Below are 20,778 nucleotides of genomic sequence, written 5' to 3'. Positions count from 1 at the left end.
TTTGTCCATTCTGTGCAATGAGGGAGGTGTGAAAAGAGCATGTGGATGCTAAATGCAAAGCTGTATGATAAAGCAGATGCACATGGAACAACATTAAAGGTGAAAAGGCAATTTTAATGCTGACTCCCCAAGCCCACTCTTTCCAACCATCCTGTATTAACAACAGCACATGAAATAATGGTAGTACAGAGACAGTGCCCAGTCAGAGCTGAAACATCCCCACAGCCCTCCACAGCATGAACAAAATCACCAATACAAAACTACTCAGGTCAATTTTATCACCAGTTTACTAGTACAATCAAAAGAGTTAATTGAAAGAATTCAGCTGAAGATTAATGAACCTATAGTTACATCTAGTTCTAAGTGAAGCATATGAAAGCTTTAAAACCACTTTCTCACAGAAAAAAATCCAAAAGGTTAGCAAGTTATCAGAGCTTTTGCAGAAGCTTTCACATAAGCTTTGCTTTCAAACTACTTTTTATGGTCTTTGTAGTTTTGAGTACTTGCTATCACCTCAAATTTATTCCATAAATATTTTACTAATATACCTGAGGATTACTTAGCTAATGAAGTCAACACAGTCAGTGACTTATTAGGAAGCAACTTCTCAAACCAGTGAAAAATGCTAAGAAACCTCCCACGCTCTGATTTTATATCAATGACTGAAAACAGTCCAGCCTACCAGATCTGTAAGAAAACACACACAGAAGTTCACCATTTGTCTTCTGGCACTGCAGACATGGGTGTGGATTCTACAGCTAATGATATTGTACTATAGACAAAACCGCTGAAGTTAGGCAGAAATACTATTTATGCTAAAGGCAATAAAATAAATCATGCAAATTCTAACATATTAAACAGAGAAAAGGTCTTGACACATACCAGAAAATGTTGTCTGGCTCCCGCAAAGACTTTTTTCCCCATAATTATAACAGTAAGGCTTGCTTTAGAAGCTACTACTAACTAGAAAAGTGAATTAACAAGTATTTTTCCTACCTAAATGAAATTAAATTACATAAATTAAAATGAGCGTAATTAAGCTTGTCTGGAACCCTGCTGCTTAAATAAGATTTTCAGATGATTGCTCAGTGTTTGCTCAGTTTACAGGCACAGATAAAATTACAGTGCAAAATGTTTTAAGTCCGTGACCGTCAGTTATTGAAAATTCATAACAAAGAATGTTACTGCCTAAAAACTTGCCTTCTATCTTAAGACGTCATAAATCCTTCTGTTAGCTCAGATGGCATCAAACTTCATATTTATTTCCCCTAGTAAAAATTAATTCACACGAAAGCAATTCCCTGCCACTTTTCTATGACTGCAGTTAGAAGACTTATTGCTGTAACCCTAGACCGCCTCTTTGCTCAGATAGGGACACGCCAGCAATGAGCAATGGAACAAATATAGATGTGCCCCGGCTGTCCTTCAGCAGTGTGCTACTTGAGTGTCACCAGGATGAATGTCATATACTGAGAAAAGGCTCTGAATGTTGATTTCTGGATCTGAAGTACTTGGAACAATTATAGAGAGTCCTCACTAAAGACAGAGAACTCTCTCACTTTCTGAGGTGGTATTAATAAACCCTGCAGAGTGCAGTCATTGACTCTAGGTGTGATTTCCAAGGCTGTGGTGCTAGGCAGAGTATCGTGTGTGGGGTACCCAAAACATGCATCCTGCACAAACTAACTCAGATGGCTGGATGCACGCTTACAGCATTGCTGCACAATTAAATGGAAGTATCTGTTCTGTTCTTTGCAAACACTGAATGGCAAAGTCCTCTCTATTAGCAGAAGCTTTACTGTGTGGTTGAGTTGGAATCAAGATCAGATTCTAGAAAAAAATACTAGAATTCAGAATTTAGAAAAAGTCTAAATTCATAATATTGCATACACTTATTATACACACATCCCCACCTTGTATGTGTATGCTAGACCTCTGGAAAACTAATTCTAGTGAAGAAAGCGGCCAATGGCTCAGCTAGGAAGGGTTTTCACAGAAACATCCCTTCAGTCTGTGCTCAGTAGTGGTTCACCTGATAAAACCCAGGCTGTATATTACCACTGATTATTGTGATTACTGTAGCACTTGAGCTTTATGTATCCACTCAAACCCACAGTTGTCCAGCATACATAATCTTCTACTTGTGAATATACTACTGAGCCAGCCTTGCTGGCAAGATTTTTAAGCACATTTGAGAACATTGCATTATGTATGTCTTGAGCTCAGAGGACAGTGCAAGGGAAAATGTTTATTGGATCTTGACACAGCTCTGCTTTATCCTCCTTTTCCAATTAAACTTGGTGTCATCTCACATTTCTAGCAGTACAATTGTTTTCTGTTTTGGTAAGGAATTACAAGTTAATCACCCATGTAGTCATGAGCTCTTTACCACTGAAAGTACCTCTATCATCTGTGAGATGAGAACAGAAATGTTTTCACATAAACAATGTAGCCTTTGCTGAAATGTTAACATTTATGCTGTCAGACAGATTTTTTTAAGTTTTCAAATGAGAAGTTATTTTTGCCATATACTTTTAAGCTACACTGTATCACAGGCCTTAATTTTTTGAAAAAAAAAAAAAAAAAAAAAAAGTACAAAATAGTTTTGTTTCCAAAGACTAGAATATAACATTCTGTTTACTATGAATCAAATTCAGCCTCGCATACAAGGCCTGAATAAGAGATTTGTGCTATATAAAAGCCCCTTTGCTCTCAGCTTCCCTCAGAGGCTGGTAAGGTGGTATTTAGGCAGTGTAGTAAGTATGACCTCAGGACTAACTCTGATTTAAAGACAAGCACCATTTGATCGAAAGGTGGTTTGTGGCCACAGCCTCTGGGCATGTGGCACAGCAGGTGCTGGGGCCACTGGTCACCCCCAGGGCTTGAATGCTGACACAAGGTAGTGCACATCTCCGTTTTAAAGCCCAGGGAAGGTGCGGGGTTTCGGCTGGCTTCGGAGAAGGGAACAGCTGGTAAAATTTTGCGAGGCCCATGGGAGTAATGGCTGGTAGGGAAACTGCTCTCACACGGCAGCTTCCCCTCAGCCAGCGGCCAGCACGATCAACGGCTGCAAGCCAGCAGGCGCAGGAAAATGGCGGAGGCCTCCCGCGGCGTAGGGACGCCCTGAGGTAACGTCGATGCTCCTCCCCGCAGGGCTGTGTGTCCTGTGCACCCTGCCCACCGCTCTTCACTCACACAAATAAATGCTTGTTTCACGTAAATAGCCTTTTTGTTTTTTTTTTTTTCCACACTCGAGGCCTTTATGCCTGCGGTGCGCAGGCCCCACCTCCCACTCTTTAAACTTTATCACTCATTTCCTTATCAGCTACGTGAGGGCCGCCAGCCCCGTCCCCGCCCACCCCGCGGGCCCTCCCCCCTGTCCCCGCCCCCAGACGACGCCCGCCAATAGGTCCGCGAGTTGGCGGCTGGAGGGGCCCGCCCCCCTCGCCGGGCGCGCGCGGCGCCCTCGAGGCGTGACGGTTTCTGTTTCGCTCCGCGGGGGTTACGCGGCCGCCGCCATCATGGACCCGCAGCCGGATAGCCTGGAGGGCTGGGTGGCCGTGCGCGACAACGCCTTCGCCGAGCTCCGGACGCCGCGGCTCCGCTTCCTCGTGGGCTGGAACGGCGTGGAGGGCGCGTTCGCCGTGACCTGCCACGGCCGGGCGGAGGCGGCGGGGCAGGCCCCGCAGAGCTGGGCCGGCCTCTTCTCGGCGCCGGCCCTGCGCGGCGTCCACCGGCAGCTGGCGGCCGTCTGTCCGCGCCTGGAGCCCGCCTTCCCCGCTCTGCCGCCCGCGCTGCCCGGCGCCGCCGCCGCCGGCGGGCTCTGGGCAGTGTTGTTCCCCGGCGGCGCGGCGCCAGGGGAGGCCGAGGTGCAGGAGCTGTGCCGGCAGCTGGAGCTCTACCTGGGCTGGGCCCTGGAGCTCTGCGGCGGCCGGGTGGTGCTGGACGCCCTCTTCGCCGCCGACCGCCGCCGCGACGACGAGTACTTCGAGAGCCTCCACGAGCTCCGCGGGAGGGCCTTGCGCGGCCACCTGGCCCGGGCCAAGGAGGCCCTGCGGCGGGTACGGGCGCCGGGGCCGGGCGGGGGGGCGGAGGGGCCAGCAAGCGCCCCCGGCCTGGGCCTGCTCCCCCGGGGCTGCCCCGGAGGGTGCGGGGTAGGGGTGCTGCGGGGCCACCCCCTGCTCTCTCGGCAGGCAGAAAAGCGTTTCCCAATGTGTAGAATCGCCGCCACTGTATTGTGCTGCGGCACAGCTGGCGAGTGCACCTGGCCGAGCCTCGTCTTTAGCACCTCTCGCTCACTTAGGAGTGGAATGTCTGAGGTTGGCAGCCTCTGCTGCAAGAGCTTCAGTCACTCGGGTCAGACTCACGTTTTGGGTAATGTGGGCAAGGGTGGCCAACTCGCTAATGCCATCTTGCTCATTGTATTGTCCAACGTTCAGATTAATGCTTACACAAACACTTCTTTGGTTGTCTGGAAACTGCAAGGTCAACTTTTTCAAGTACTGAGTGTCATCAGTCCTTGTAAGTGCTACTTTATTAAGTGGGGAATAAGCCAGATCCGGGTGGGCAGTCAACATAAGACATTTGGGCACTTAAGCTGCAAGCGCTCCTACAAAAACACATTGCTAAAAATATCCAGCAGTGTTGTGCAATAGGTGACCGAAAGGGAGAGTACAATCATACGGTAATCTTCTGACCTCCCTATGAGGGTCTCAGGCTGCCTGATAGCAGTAATGACTATAACTGGGGGATTCTCAGGTTTTTGTATTAAAACCAAACTTAGCCGTGGATCTGTGCCAAATAGCTGTTTTGTAGTTGGAGAAATTGTGTTAGGTTTTTCAGGTGTCAAATTCTGGCCTAATGATTGTATGAATTTATGATTATGTTACCCCTTTTTCCCTTTATTACCATAGATGTGTTCCTTGATGTCTTTTTTTTCTCTTGTAGTAAGCATGAATTTAAAGGATGGTATCTAGTAACATGGTTGCAATTAAGACATTGGTGTGTAAAAACAAGAGTTATGGATACTTTAAGCTCACAAGTGTGCTGCTGCTATAGTTTTCTTGCAGTATCTGTTTGCAGTCCATTTCCTGGCAAAGTAAACCAAAAAGTATTTTATGAAAATGATCATGCTTTGAAGTAAAGTTAAGACAGTTGGCTTTAGCCTTCTGTTTCCTATTTCAGTATTTAACAGCTGTAACAACATTACTGTTTCTGAAAGACACTGTTTTTAAAAAGACAACTTTAGTTTACATGAATTTCATGTACAGTGTTGTATATAAAAGTTATGATTTCTGTAACTGACTATAAGAGTTCATGGCCCGGTTAGAAATACATTCTAGCCACCATGCTCTTTCGCAGGCAGCACGAGCATGTACAGCCATGCAGCAGTTTGGGGTTTGGTGGTTAAGCATAACTCAGTGCCAATTACTCTGCTATTTCCAACTATATTTTAGGTATGGCTAAGTGTGCTTTTAGAGTGTTGTAGTTGCAGGCTTAACAGGAACATAAATTCATTATAGTGCAGTCTAGTCCAAGTTAGGCAAGATTTAAGAAATAAAACCTGCTTCTTCTGTCCCTAAAGTAGCCTTAAGTATCAGAGCATCCTTCTATCCTTTTTACATCCATGTTCTTCTCAAGTACTTTACCCTATGGAGCAAGAAATTAATTTTGAAGCATGCAGAAGATACCAGTACAAAATGGAAGAGAGTAGTATTGTGTGAATTTTTGCATATGTGTTCAAAGACAGAAAAAGAAAAAAAAAAAAAAAAAACCAAAACAAGAACAGTACTGTTACAACAACCAGAGGAGTCACTTGGGCTAATGATGAACCAGAAGTCTCTGAAAATAGCATCAGTGTGTAAAAGCAAGGATTTTATTTTAAAACTGACAAAATGTTGTGTGCCTTCCCACCTCAGAGCTTTGTAATGAATAATTGTCTCATGAGTTGACTTTAAAATTTCACTAATACTTCCCCTCTACTTACTGTAAACATTCGCCAGGAGCAGCATGACCCTCACTACTTGCTTTGAGTTCGGGAACCAGGAAGTGAACTATTATGTTTCTATTTGGCTTTAATAGCGGAGAAAAAGGAGACTCAGGTTGCTGCAGGTGGGCCCCCTAGGACTGTGTCTGAGCTACTATGAGCTCCTGGGCAAGCCTAAGGGGCCACAGGACTTCTGGGATTACCAGAAATGTTGCAGTTCAGATCCTCTTGTTCCCTGGTCCTGCCTGTGCCGGCCTGGAGGGAGGATGGGTAGGATGGGTGGGAGATGCCCTTGAACTGACTTCCACAGACTTCCCTTGGGGAAATGCCTCCACAGTTCAGAACTTTGCTCCTGTTGTCTTACCCAGACTGAGCCAGCGAGAGTAAAGGTGATGGTTTAATTTCAGTGCTTTTCAGTTGCAACACAACCAAGCTTATGTTTTCTCATTATTGTAGCACCAAACAGCCCCTATTCCCTTCCCTCCTTACAGAGCTGTAGAGCAAACACTGGCTTTCCAAGCAGGTCTGTGTTTCTCAGTGGAGCTTAGTTGTGTTCTCTCTGTTGTCTCACTCTGTCCTGGCACATAGAACATGCCATGGTCTCTGGTAGCTGCTGCCAAAGAAAAATCTTTGAAGCTTTGATTTGTGCCAGTAAACAAATGCAATTGAGGGGAAGTTTCCAACTTTGTATTTTCCTATAGAAGCAAATAAACACCTTAAATAAGGATGTGTATCAGAAAGGCAGTTGTTCCATGAAAGAATTACAAGTTACAAAGTGAAATATCAATAGAACTGATATTAGAATGAACTATTATAAAATATACAAATGTTAAAGGAATTTAACTGCAGGGTATATCAGGTGTAGAAATCTGTTTCTGAATTCTTATTTTTAAATGGCAATCTGATTTTTCTATGCCCGAAGTCAGAAATTCTGGATCCAGAAACTCATATTAGCAGTCATTTAGTAGTTGTGGAAGCAATGCAAGAGCTGGTTTAAGAATACCTTACTTATCCTTCCAGTACACAGACTTCCCCAGTTTCCCATATGTGTTTATAAAAAGCAACATGAAGTCATCTGCACATAGCTGCTAGAATTTCTGTGGTGGAAGCCCTAGGCATGATTCTCCTTGCAGTGTTCCAATGCAATATGCAGCAATTAGTGCCTTTAGCAGCGTGGTGTTAAAGATATTTCCAGCTAGGGGTGACTGCTGCATGCCTGGCGAACACCTCCTGTGTAGTGGGAAGTCTTGCCTGTTCGTAGACTGACAGACGGCAAGTCCTTTCCACCAGACCTTGTCAGCAGCACACACGAATGCAAAGCAGCTAAGTCTGATTTACCTTTTATCCCACTAGGTTCTTCAGCAACATAAAAATGCTGACACAATGGTGGCTTTGATGAAGGTTTATGAAGAAGAAGACGAAGCTTATCAGGATTTGGTCACCATGGCAACACAATTCTACCAGTATTTACTGCAGCCCTTCAGGGATATGCGAGAGCTGGCGACACTGTACAAACTGGAAATCCTGGTATGTCTGCATTTACAGAGTGAAAGGCCAAGTAACATAGTAGGGCATCAGCTACTCTTGGAGCAGTTTAGACTCAAATCACTTCACGTTCCCTTGTTCTTTCTGTACCTGCTTTTTTTTCCCCTGCCAAGCCACCGAACATGACTGAGAAATTCAGAGTTAGGACAGAACCATGGGGAGGATCTCAGAGTTCATGGTATTGGCTTGGATAGAACTGCAGCTGTCTTCCAACTAGTGTCCCACTTCCGTCTGTTTTGAAGAATTAAAAGGAAAACATCCCCAAGCTCCAGCTCACTGGGGTTTACTCTCTGGTAGGCTGAATTTACAGAGATCTAAGTAGCCTTCATTGTGCCACCTTCAGCAGGATTAGTTTGTGACATTGAGAACATCCCCCAGCAATGCTGATGCACCAGATTAACTCAGTTGTGGTGGTAGAACAGAAGGCGGAGGAGACTTTGCCACACAAAGCAGTTTTCTATTGCTGCTACAACCTGCTAAAAGTATGGATTAAAACATGTCAGTTGTCACTGTGTTCATTTAATTTCATGTGCATCTCAAACTGGAAGCACATACTGAAAGCTATGATTTCCCTGGAAAAGACAGCCATCTATTATTTTGATTTTTCCTTAAATAGTCTGTTAAAGTGCACTGTTCATGTTCTTGAAAAGAGCAGAACAGTTTTAAATTTAGACAAAGGTTCTTGGATACTGAAGGTCTAAATCTGTGAAGATAAAATATCCAGTATGATGTACTGAAAATTGGAAATTAGACTGAATGAAACAGTTTGTATTAACAAAACCTTTAAGGGATATTTAGGCTCATTTGATAACTAATTCTTTAAAAAAAATATTTGAGTACTAGTCTTGTACCCATGTACACTTTGTGGACTTGAAAATACTTTTACATTTCTTTTCAAAATCCTGGATCCTGTGTGAAAGTACTGCCAAATTGGAGAACCTGACAGTACAATGTGCTGTCAACACATGAGGGAAAAATAGAAGAGAACATTGCACGTAGAAGAGTGGTTTTGAGTTACTTTTAGTAACAACTAAAACCATGTTTGTGTTGGACATGATTTTTAAGATGATAGTTTAAAAATATTTTACGAAATAAATTGATCCAGAGTTACGTGTGAAGTCATGATTGGGGAACAAAAGTTCTGAGTTACCCTAGAGAATGAGGAACAAGGCAATACATAGGCATGAGCAGTGATTCACTTTGTGAGGGGAAGGTCGTATTTGTTGCCATGCTCTGCCTTGCTTGGAATGTCTTTATAGCATAATGCAGGCTGCACCACTCTGGTAACCAGTTGGTAACTGAGAATTTTGTCTCCTTGTAGAAATCTTTGCAGTATGATAATTTGGGCCCTAAAAGAGTAGCAGCTTTGCAGAAAGATGCTGAAGAATGGACTAAGCGAGCTGAGAATGCTGTGTGCTCCATTCAGGATATCACTGTGAACTACTTCAAGGAAACTGTAAAGGCTCTGTCAGGTAATCAGAATGATTTACATAAAAGGTTGTGTAAATACTTGACTTTGGCGACTGAGAGCTCTCGCTGCAAACTCTGAGGTTAGGATAAGTGTCCAGCTTAAGAAAGAAGCATTTTATTCACTTAAGATTTCTATCTTTTAACCAGTTTGGTTTACAACTTGAATTTGGCTTGTACACAAACATTATCAAGGCCTGAGACTTACAGCTGCAAACCTCTGAACAAAAGCCATGCACGCTTTTCGCTTGTAACGCTTGATATGCAAGCCTGTTAACTGAGTAGGTTGCTGCATTACTGTTAAGGCATATTTCCATGGTACAATGGAGTATTTTACTTACATATATGAAATCATAAATTCAACCTTTTAGTCTTGCAATTTATAAAGAAGCTTCAGAAATTGTTTAATAACATCAGCATTTTTAGTACTGCAGCTATTGTAGAAACACACAAGGGCTATTAGTACACTGCATTTCTATCTTATTGCAATGTTTTAATCTGCAGCAATGCACAAACAGATGGAACAAGATCAGGAGAGATTTGGTAAAACCACCTGGACATCAGCTCTGCCACGACTAGAAAACCTTAAATGTATGTTAGCTAAAGAAACCCTTCAGCATCTGAGAGCAAGAGAGTTGTGCCTGAAACAGAAGAGAGCTGGCATTCAGAAAAATGTGAGACCTTGAAAAGCCTCCTTTTCTGTTACTGTTTGGTGAAGGGCTGATCAAAACCTGCTGTAGTGGACATGGGAGTACACCTTCACATTCTTTGACTATGAAACAGCTTGGGTTTTCAACATAGTTTTAAGTTGTGAAAAAAGTTTTTTTAAAATTGTTCCTGCACATATGAGGACACTTAGCAAATGTTAAGATGCATGTTAGCATTTGTGATACTAGCCTTTGAAATTGTTAGTTTTAGGGAAATAAAGACCAGATGCTCTTTTAAGAGGACACTGCAAAATAAAGATACTTATTTAATTTGTCTTCTGATCTTCTCGATTTGATGCCATCTAACTGCTGCTAGGAGTACCTGATATTTTTCTTTCCAAGAGTAGTGTACTGCACTGTATCTAATTATTTTCTGAAGCAGTATTATTTGTGCAGGTTATAGACTTGGTAGACTTAAGGTAAAATTACGCTTTAGGTTAACAAGGGTCTCTGAGCTTCTGCTCCAAGCCATTTCTAATGTTCTGGAGTTTCCATGCCAAAGCACCTAAGCAGCTGCCAGTTAGGCCAGGCTCTGTACAGGTATTTGTGCATCCATGCATGTTTTATGCGTGCGTATTTTGTTATTAATGCTTTTTATTTTCTGTTTGGGGCTATACAGATGGAGAACCTCAGTGAACAAGAAGAGAACTTAACTGTAGTGGAGGAGCTGGAGATACAGTATTATGAAACGCAGCTGGAATTATATAATGTACAGCTTGAAGTATTGAAACATGAAGAGATGCTGCTTATTGTACAGTTGGACACTTTAAGGAGACAGATTAAAGGTGAGAAAAACAAGTATTTAAGCACATATTCAAGACACAGGAATGATAGAGCCTGCTCTGTTTTCACTTAAAAAAAAAAAAGGATGACTATCACTGCTCAGGTCTCAATAGTAGAAAGCACCACCGGAAAACATTGATGCTGTGGCACCATCTGATATTTTGTCTTCTGACTAATTAGACACTAATTTGATAACACAAGCTTAAAAAAAAGCCACACTGGTAGCTCATCCTGACAGGAGCTGTGATATGTGCATGCACTAGTTTAGCATACGGAATAACTTACACTGAAAGTACTTAACTGCTCTCGTAGTTACAAGATGTACTCATAGAAACTCCGGATGTTGTGACCTGCTGAAATGGGTCCTGAAACTCATCACAAATCTGTTGTAATTTAACATGTAGAAATTACAAAAAATGCATCCTGTAATGATAAAAAGAGGTCATTATAGCTAGATGATACTTGAGTACTGCTGTATTCCAGTTTAAGTGTCTCTTCATAACATGTTTATCACCAAATTAGGCATAGTCTTATTTATGCTTATTTGTGCTTATGAATTCTCTATTACTGTGTACACTGTGAAGTAAGCATTGCTCCTGCTTGTTCCATAATTAAAACCTGGTAAATAGTAAAAGAAGTCGCCCAGCGTTGATCAGAACAGTCTTCAGGTTTCCAGGAAAACTCCACTTGGTGGAAGTAGGAGTTAAAGCACGGAGAGACATTTGAAAGAGGAAGCTAAATAACAACAAATGCTAACAGCATAAATTTGATCCTGCAAAGCACCCCTGTGTGTAACATGACATGTTTGCGTAAGATTTTGAAGGACCAAGCTCGGCTCTGGAGTGTTGCACTTTCTAATAACTAACTCACTGCCTTCAATGGCTTTTAAAATGTAATCAGTTCTTTAAATGTTTAAATAACTGTGGCAATTTTTGGGTTTTTAAAAAAATGCCAAATGCCTTTTTAGAGAAACAGGATGAAGTTGTTTACTATGATACATGTGAAAATCCTGAGGAGCTCAAGGTCATTGAACAGACAATGGGACAACATTACGCTAACTTGTCAGAAATGACGATGCTGAGGCAGAAGACTAAGCAGTTGGAGACAAAGCGTGGGACTGTCTGTGCGAGGAGAGCCTACCTCAGGAACAAAAAAGTAAATGCAGTCCTGGAGATGTGCATTTTCTTTAGCTGATGTCTTGACTCACAAGGGATGGACAGGAAGCAACCAGGGAAGCTTTGGGTGGAGCATACAAGATGATATGTGACTCGGTGCCTAGGCCTCCGAACAGAAAGAGGGACAATGTGATTTTAAGCCAGCTTTACATTCCGCTGTGTAGTGCAAGTGCCTCTCTAGCTTATGAAGAGAGCACAAACTTCCATGGGTGACTGAGGAGGTGTTCCCCTCTCAGCTAAACCTTACCAGAGCCCTGCTGTGGCCAGCTGGAGCTCTGCCCTGGCAGCCTTTTACAAAGCAGCTGCAGTACAGGAGGAAACCTGGCCTGCAATGAAGGAAGCTGCAGTGACAGAGCAACTGCACAGTGACACTTTGCCTTTGAATGGGCGGGAGGGGAAAATTTAACTGCTGTGTTTCTCTCTCTTTACCTCTCAGTTTAGTGCAAAGGGCAGCTTTGCCCTTTGTTTCCCATTCAGAGTAGAACACTAGGAAGACAAAAGCAAGGTCGGAGTTAACTCTCATGAATCTTCCCAGTGAACTGAGCTTAGTTACACCTGCACAGTCCTGCTGAGGCAGGGAGCAGAGTTTAAGCTCCAGTCTGCCTGGATTTTTACGCCTCACTAGTCTGAACAAAATGGGAATGACATTGGAAATGTTTTGTGAGCCATCATTGTCTTTTGCTTGCAACTGCTTCCTCAGCAAACACTTCCTTTGCTTCTGTTTTCATTCACTAAATTGCTGTCTATTGGTTATATAACACTAAAGCCAAATGCCAGATGATTCGCAAATGCTTACCCAACCGTGTGGATAATCTCCCTCTGTACAGTGACAAATAGCGACTCCCAGAGAAAATACTGAAGCCTGCAGCTTCTCTGCGGCACTTGTTACTAACAGAAGGTATCCCTGTTAGGCATTCATTGTGCTTCCCATACCTTTGCTTCCCTGGCTTTTGTACTTGTGAGCTATGGCAAATAAGGAATGGGGGAAAGTAGCCTTGTATTTTTGTAATGCTTTGCTAGCTTCCCTCTTGCCTTCTTCCTTGTGTCTTTGCAGCCCTTTCCTCCAGCTGGTACCTGGGTGAAATTTATTCAGAGGTTGTTTCTGCCTTTTCTTTTCCTTTCCTTTCTTCTCTTTGTTTTTTTTTTTTTTTTTAACCTAAGCATAAGAGAGAGGGATCAGTTCAGATCTGGGTATATTTCCTCTACAGCATGGATAACACTGTCACTAGTTAGGAGAACAAAAGATCCTATTGACTTTAGCCATGAGGGAGTCCCACAGACTTTACCTTACTTACCAGGGCCTCACATGTGCCACTAGTTGAGCTTAGCCAATCCTTCTTGGCACAGCCAAGAACTCAGCCTTGGTCACTGTTTAGTGGCTTGTGCGCAGGAGTTAATGGCACAGATGGTGCGCAGGGAATGTGAACTAACCAATGGTTGCATGAATTTTGCTGTTCCACCAGGACCAATGTGAAGCACGCCATCGGCAGAGACTGCAACAGGCAGAAGAGAGCAAAAAACACTTCCAGCAACATCACAGCATACAGATAGTGAGTACTGAATAGCAGCCTTGGAGAATCTGGCAGCTGCTTGTTTCCACATGCTAAGGCTCACTCACTTGTGTTTTAATGCAGAAGAGAGACAAGCAAAAAGAGGAGGAGAAAAAGAAAAAAGCTTGGATAAGCCAGGAACGTCAGAAAACACTGGAGAGGCTGAAAACGTTCAGGGAGGCAAGTACTGTGACCTAGAGTAGTCGTAAATAGTGTCAAAACACAATATTAGAGCTGTAGCTCACATGTGAGCAAAGTCCAAATCAGAGGCTGGATAGCCTAAAATAGAATTGTATGTAATGAGTCAGGAGGATTAAATCCACTAAGGGTATTGTTTCCAGGTACAGAACTTATTGCAAAGAATACAAGTGAGGAAATGGCTTTGAAAGAAATACATTGATATTAATTTCAAATCTGTTAAGGGTTGAATTTTCTGCTTGAATGGGTGAATGCAACAGGTCTGCACTCTGGCTTTTTGTCTCTTTAGGGTTGATGTTTTGACCAGTCCGATGGAGATGTGACCTCCTGCCTTATGATCTGTTTTTCAGAAGTGTCCAGCTCATGTTGTTCTGAAAACGTCTCGTCCCCAGCCTCTCAGTCCCAGGTTGCCACAAAGCATCACTCAGCAGGCTGCAGTACTGTCCCCTCCACCTTTGTCAAGAGTAAGGGCAGCTCCAGAGCAGCCAAAGAGCATGCTGCTAGTAGAAGCCAAAGAATCAAAAGCTTCACATCAAAATACCCCAGCAGATATCCCTGTCCAGATTTTGGTTACTGATGGTGACACAGAGCAGCAAAAGCACAGTGGGGGGTTGATGGTCTCTCCATCCTTGCCACCACCACCACCTCCTCCACCCCCTCCTCCTCTACCCCCTCCTCCCCCACCTCCCCCCTTACCTCTCCAGTTAAAGACAACATCAACAACAGATAAACCACGTCCCCTTAGCTCCAATAGCCCCACAGAAAGCCCTGCACTGCACAAACAGGATGACACATCCAGGGGATCTATAAATAATTACATAGGTAAGAAGGCTCACATTTACTAGTGTTTATTTTGTTTGTTTCCTGTATTTTTCTGTTCTCCCTCCTTTTGGTTCTGGACAGGAATAGTGTGCAGTCTTGATCAAGAGAATGAAGCTCTTGGAAAGCTTAGTCTAAGAAACCACATACAATAACACTGACCATATCTCAGGATGATAAATGAGTAGCAATGATGTGTGTATCCTGTTTGATACACTTCACAGTCCTGATGCTTAGTGTGTGTGATTCAGTGTTTTTGGGGAAGTCCTGTCAAATGGGACAGGACAATCTTTTAGGACATTTGAACTTGAATCTCTGATGCAATGCTCCATTTATTAAGTATAGCCTTGCAAGTTAGTTTAAACCATGCTTAATCATAGCACTGCTGGCTCTGTGGGGATCTTAATTCAGGATGTGCATTTCTTCTGACACTGAAAATTCCACTGCTATAATCAGTAGGAAGGTGTCAGGATAAATTCCAGAGTGAGGAAGTTTATTAATTTTGTTTGGTGAGAAGCATCTTTTTATTACTAGGTTTATTCTTACCACAACTTTGGAACCGAATGTGGTATTTTGATTGAGGATGAATCACCTGTCCAGTCAGAAGACCACAGTGGGTAAATTTGTGGTTGTACTAAGGCTACACTCAGTGTTCATGATTTATGTACTACAAAGCTAGCAGGTGGGCTGCTTGCATTTCTAAGGTATGCACAGCCTGTGTCCACTTACAGTTTGCTTGGTTTCTAAATAAATGTTTCTTAAGAGAATTCATGCAGAATTCAACCAGGATTTTAAAGGCAGATGGATAGCTTTGGCATACTAACATTCCTAGGGCAAAAATTCTGCTCTGTTACACCTCTCTTTTGTTAGCAAGATCATGCAGGTGTAATTGAAGGCAATTGAAACAGTAGTTTGAATGAGAATAGAGCTCAGCAGCCTCCCAAGGCTGCACTGGTTACATCCTGCTAACAGGCTTATTTTTATCGCTAAAGCAAGCAGATATTTTGACTATGTCAGGGAGATTGATCTAAGTTGGAAGGCAGTGAAGCATGTCTTTAAATGTGGTACATTCCTTTTCCTTTTCAGACTACTCACAATACATCTAAGCAGCCTTTGTATCCTCTCAGTTAAGAGGCAAACTGCGGGCAGAAATACGAAGGAAAGTACAGCATTTTCAGTTCTTCCAAGGTGTGGGGAAGTACAAGCAGCTGAAGGGCTGAGACGCAGTTGAGTTTCCATGACAAACTACTGTGCATCCATTGGATCAGTGCATGGACTTCAGACTGGGAGGTCTGTGGGATAACTCTACCACAGATACTCTTAAGAAGCGTTGATTAGTAACAGGAGTTGTAAACCAGAGTAGTCTGTTACTGGAACAGTCTTGCTAGAAGCTAATATTTGCTACCATTCACAGCCTAACATTGGTGTCCTTTCATTATTTTTGGATAAGAAAAATCCTTTTTAGTTTATTGGAGAGATCTGATTGGTTGTTTACACCTATTTCATGAAGAAAACCAGCATGTTAATTGCTGTAATATTGATAAAATACTGTCACAGGAACTTATTGAAACAGTTTTGTAAACAGGTTGGTTTTAGTTACACATGGGCTATTCATGTCTTTGTACATGAAAAGTCAGGAGAGGTTCATATTCTGGTGTTGAAAATACTGTCTGTAATGTGTTAACATACTTTCCAAGGGGAGCTTCTTTCATAATTTTTTAGTCTGACTAGTCTTTTACCGGGCAGCCCATTTGATTAATAGACTTAAGACTTTCTTACTTGAAGGCTTTGTAAGACAACCTGGTGGATCTTTGCTTTATCCTTTTTTTGGCATCTCAGTCTCTGAAGGTACCACAGGATTTAAGCTGAATGTAACATTTCAAGTGTTTGATGTTAGTCACATAACCTTATGTGCACTGCGCATGGCAAAAATACTTCTGGCTGTGAGGCACAGATGGTCTGGACCTATGGCTGTAGGAGTCGACTGCTGTCCAGGGAAAATGCCTCCCTGTCTGACAGTCTGAAGCTAGCAACAAAGAATCCAACAGAAAGAGTAAAAGGCAAATTACAGTGTGTAGCAAGAGAACTAGTGGAGGCTCTCTCAGTATGGTGTCCTTTATGGTCTTAAGTTCAGAAACATACGCCTGAGATTTAAATCATGTTGTAAAATGGGAATTATTTTTTAAGTCCATACAGAAAAGAGCTGCCTGCCTGCCTGCTTAGGGCCTGATCTGGCTCCCACTGACTTCAGTGGTGCAGTTTCAAGCCCTTCTACTCAAATCCTTTCATTTTTCTCTTGGCTGAGCAAAACCACAATTGACAGTCTCAGCAGGCATCTGAGCAAGCTAGGAGGAATGGTAGATTGTTTTGTAATACAGAATACAAGAGATTTTTTGGTTCAGTTAAGTTTTTTTGAAAGCCCGTAAAGTTGTAATGAAAAAGAAGCATCCTCCTTTGTGTATAATTTGTTCCTTAGAGCACAACCTTGTATAATCTTGAAGAGGCATTGGATTCTCAATTCAAGATATAAAAGCTCTAACTGCTTTTTGAAAGCAGTTCCAGAGCCTGCTGTAGCAGAATCTTGAAAGAGTCTGTGCCAGAATAGGCCGTTCATTTTCCTGTCTCTAGCAAAGATGAAAGGAAGAACCCTGAACACTTGGGTAGGGTTTTATACCTCTAAGCGTGGTTGTCTTGTTCTTTCCTCTGGTAACAACAGATCTAACTGTTGCAGGTTCCATGGATGAGGTTTTGGCTTCTCTAAAGCGTGGTGAAGTTCATCTTCGCAAAGTGGAACAGCCAAATCCATATGCCTCTGTAAAAGAGAACATCCTCTCTGCCATAAGGCAAGGAGTTAAACTAAGAAAAGTGAATCGAGATCCAGAGAAAGATGTCAGTAAAGGATCCACTAATGAACTAGAGAGAAGCATTAAAGCAGTCATCCAGAGAATTAAGAAAATGTCTGCTGACTCTGAAGAAGAGGAGAACAATGATCAGAATAATGGAGAATGGGACAGCTAACCAATACAGAGTAACAGAATTACTGACTGGAACAGTGTGTGTCTCATTTTGCACATTGTAGAAGACCGTCCCTTCCAAAATGAAACAAAGGTGTGATTGTGTGTATTCTTCTCATAGTCTAAAATGTCTTGTAAAGTAAAAGGATCCTGTTGATTTTCTATAGAAGCTGCAGATTCTTATTTTTGCATGAAAAATCATACTCAAAATTATGCTTGCATTAATTATTTCTGGCTCAACCACGTAGAGTTTTCACCACATCTGAAGACAGCTAAAATGCTGGATTGAAACATACATTATTGAGGTTATTACAACACAGTAGGTAATGCTATCACAACAAAGTTTAAGGAGTGAAAAACTAACTGAAAATCTGTTTTGTCAGCTAAAAGTAGAACCAAATCCGTGGTGATGGAGGCAGACCAGAAAACTTAGCATAATCTAGAACCTGTCATTGCTACCTCCATTGTCCAGATTCTGTAACATTTTCCTCATCTAATACAGCTTACACTCAGATAACTACATGGATACTCCATTTATCATTATATTATAAAGTATGCACTCATGAATGGACTTGATAATGCTGATTGGCAAAATTAGTATCAAGTTTTAAATGAACACTACAGTAGCAGTTACTGATAACTTTTTATCTGGAAACTTAAATACATAGATTTTTGGATGCTAAATGTTTTTTGTACATCTACATTTATAATGAACTGTTGGCATGAAAGAAAGAGCCAAAATATTGTATATAAAATTTTCTGGGATCTAGCCCTGTAATACAGAGCTGCATTTCTCCCCTGAGAACATCAATACATGTTTATAGCTATTCATGAATTTAAATTACCCGATAGCCTTATAAATGGCAGATACTTACATTGTGCCTGGAACCTGACTATTTAAAAATTCAGCTACATTCAATTTAGAGACTGTTTCTATTTTGGGTAGATAGTGACAAAAATGCTTCAAAGTTTCTTTTGGAGTTTATACTGACCCTTAATAAAAATATATCCTGACAGAAGTGGATTCAGTGCTGTCATTTTAGGATACAGCTGTGATGTAAAGCATTACTTACACCATGGTACTCTGTTTTTTGATAGCAAGTGGCAGCCATACAGCAACTGTGCTCTCTCACTAGCGGTATATGTAAATGCCCTTATTTTCTCAAATACTTTTGAATTGTAATTTGGAAACAAAATTGCAGATATAGTGCTTTAATTCCCTGTTTTACTGTAGAGTAGCAGATCTGTTTAATCAGCACAGTAAATATATATGCAACAGTCTTCATGTGAGAAGCAGCAGCTGGGGGTTCATTTTTTATCATTTCAGCACCTACTGCTATTTGGAAGTCAGAAAAAAAACACACCTTTTTTTTTGTCCACTGCCGTCAAACCAAATGGAGACAAAAGCAGCAGCACAGGTCAGTTCTTACTGAAGCCCCATGACACGGTATCTGCAGAGGGGAGCAGGGGGCATGGTGCAGCTCTGTGCCCACACCACCCTACCTGCCCCCGGCCATGCTGAACCGGGGCCATGCGGGAGGATCTGTTGCACGTTCAGGTTTCAACATCCCAAATGCTGAATGCTTCCCGTAGACTGGAACTGGGACAAAATCTGGTCCTTTAAGAGTGGAGATCTCTTCCCCAAGGACGTCCTGGGCAGGTGGGTGCTCAGCCAGCAGCAGGGAGGGCGGAGGGGGCTGGGAGCTGCCCTCTCACAGGCCGTGCCCTTTAGTGGTGTGGTTATTTAAAGCTGAGCAGAAGGGTGCAGAGGCTCGGCTGCCTTCCCACAGCTGGTCCCTCCTGCCAAATGGCAGCTCAGAGTCCAGAGCAGAGCCCTTTGCTATGGTTGAATTCTCAGTTACAGTGCTAGGAAGTTAAATGCAGCAGTTTAAGGTATGCAGAGAATAAGTGAGTTGCAATTTCTCTGATAAATCGTACAGCATTTCTGTGTTTTAACAGCAGCGATTTTCCTCAGGAGAGGCTGAATAACAGTGACAGTGGACAGTGATTTCTCCTACCTAGAGTTTTCTTCTGCAGATGTTCCTGAAGCTCAGCTGGGGGCCGATCTCAGGTGCTCAACAGAGCTCTCTAAATCCCAGGCTGAAAAACATCCTTCAAAGCCTGCTCAGAAACTGTCTGAACCCATCTGTTTTCTGAAGCCCACTTCATTTGCTGTATGGCTAACAGGCCTGCTCTGTGGAAAATGTGCTGCAGCAATTTTCTGGTTGGTGTGAAACATTTCACCACTATCAGTTCACACCTGGTTCACAACCAAAACTTGAAGGATGCTACTTGGTAGAGATGCGCCCTGATGGGAACAGGGCTGCCAGGGCACAGAGCAGCCCTTGCACAGCCGCAGCGCCGGGGGCCGCCGGCAGGGTCCTGTCCGTGCCCAGAGGCCCAGCTCCTGGCCAGAGGCAGCTGCTGGAGCACCAACACTCCTGGACATCAGAAACATGAGCACAGAAAACACCAAAAGCACTAGTGTTAGCCTAAAGAAGAGAAGGTGAGAGAGCAGTATTCAAATACACGAGAGGCTGCTGCAAAGAGGGGAGTAATTTGTTCTGCGTGTTCACAGGGAGTTAAGGGGCTTAAATTATAGCTGGAACTATTCAGGGTAATGGTAGGAAAACCTTTCTAACAAACAGTGAGAGCAGAGAGGTGCAGGGACAGATTGCCTGGGAGTTTCTGTCACTGGAAATCTTTAAAAGCAGGTTAGACAAATACACCCCGAGGTGCCGCTGGTATTGCTGACGCGCTGCAGCAGGGAGAGATTCGCAGCCTGTGGCCAGCACATGTGGCGAGCTCATCGTTGTACTGCCTTGAGGCTCAGTTTGCTCTGCAGGCGAAGCCAGAGCTCGTTTTCTGAGAGATGCCCAAATGCAAGGAGAGTGAAAAAAATCCCTACTGAATCACCCTCCGATTTTTTCTTCTGGCTGTCTGTGACTATGACCTGTCCTGTGCCACTGGCACTGGGCTGTGGAGGAAATGGTGGGCAGGAAATGGCCCCCAATTTACCCCAGACTGATGAGGTGCTCAAGAGAAGCCACCTGCAAGTGTGAAGAGCAGTGAGGCTTTAATCCAGATTTGAGCTCAGGCTTCCACAGGCGTTTTCCCATCTCTGCACATTCCAGCAGGTTCAGTGCAGCTGCTGGTGTCACGCACTTTCAGCAGTGTGTGAGGGCTGATGGACAAAATGGGAGAAACTGGAGTGGTGGGTTGGCTCTGAAGTGACCAGCTCTACCAGACTAGATTAACCTACAAAACTGCTGTGACAGCTTTTTGACATTTAATACCCTTCCTAAAGTATCTCACCCTGGGCTAGTAAATTAATCCCTCAGTGGGAATAGTCTGCCCTGATGGTTCAACTGCCAAAATTGATTTGTTCAAACTGAAAAAATACAATTGTCTGGCTTTAAAGAGTTAATAATGCACAGATTTGCTGGGAAACCTGGTAATGAGGTAAAGAGATCAATTTCTATAAATCAGTATTGCTGTGGCTTGTGATCTCTCTAACTATGATGTGGGCAGTCC

The 20,778-nt window shown here is 43.0% G+C and overlaps 1 protein-coding gene across 1 annotated transcript; it reads left to right on the top strand.

Annotated features, from left to right (window-relative positions):
* The first annotated feature begins 3,446 nt into the window (after window positions 1–3,446).
* On the top strand, window positions 3,447–18,260 carry WHAMM (WASP homolog associated with actin, golgi membranes and microtubules). The gene is made up of 10 exons (XM_042804158.1): window positions 3,447–4,061; window positions 7,340–7,513; window positions 8,853–9,003; window positions 9,503–9,672; window positions 10,325–10,490; window positions 11,456–11,643; window positions 13,127–13,213; window positions 13,298–13,393; window positions 13,762–14,233; window positions 16,962–18,260. The coding sequence occupies exons 1-10, from the start codon at window positions 3,522–3,524 to the stop codon at window positions 17,246–17,248; spliced, it is 2,331 nt and encodes a 776-aa protein (XP_042660092.1). The 5' UTR covers window positions 3,447–3,521; the 3' UTR covers window positions 17,249–18,260.
* Window positions 18,261–20,778: the final 2,518 nt, after the last annotated feature.

This window comes from Tyto alba, unplaced genomic scaffold, assembly GCF_018691265.1.
Source record: "Tyto alba isolate M040663 unplaced genomic scaffold, T.alba_DEE_v4.0 Super-Scaffold_41, whole genome shotgun sequence".
NCBI classification, from domain to species: domain Eukaryota; kingdom Metazoa; phylum Chordata; class Aves; order Strigiformes; family Tytonidae; genus Tyto; species Tyto alba.
This window is presented reverse-complemented; position numbering and strand designations above follow the sequence as displayed.

What these genes read in the sequence shown, in the direction of transcription:
- WHAMM (XM_042804158.1), top strand. Translation starts at nt 3,522, where the DNA reads ATGGACCCGCAGCCGGATAGCCTGGAGGGCTGGGTGGCCGTGCGCGAC. An exon ending in GAGCTGGCATTCAGAAAAAT is followed by an intron (nt 9,673 to 10,324) that starts GTGAGACCTTGA and finishes GGGGCTATACAG; the next exon opens with ATGGAGAACCTCAGTGAACA. An exon ending in ATCTATAAATAATTACATAG is followed by an intron (nt 14,234 to 16,961) that starts GTAAGAAGGCTC and finishes TAACTGTTGCAG; the next exon opens with GTTCCATGGATGAGGTTTTG.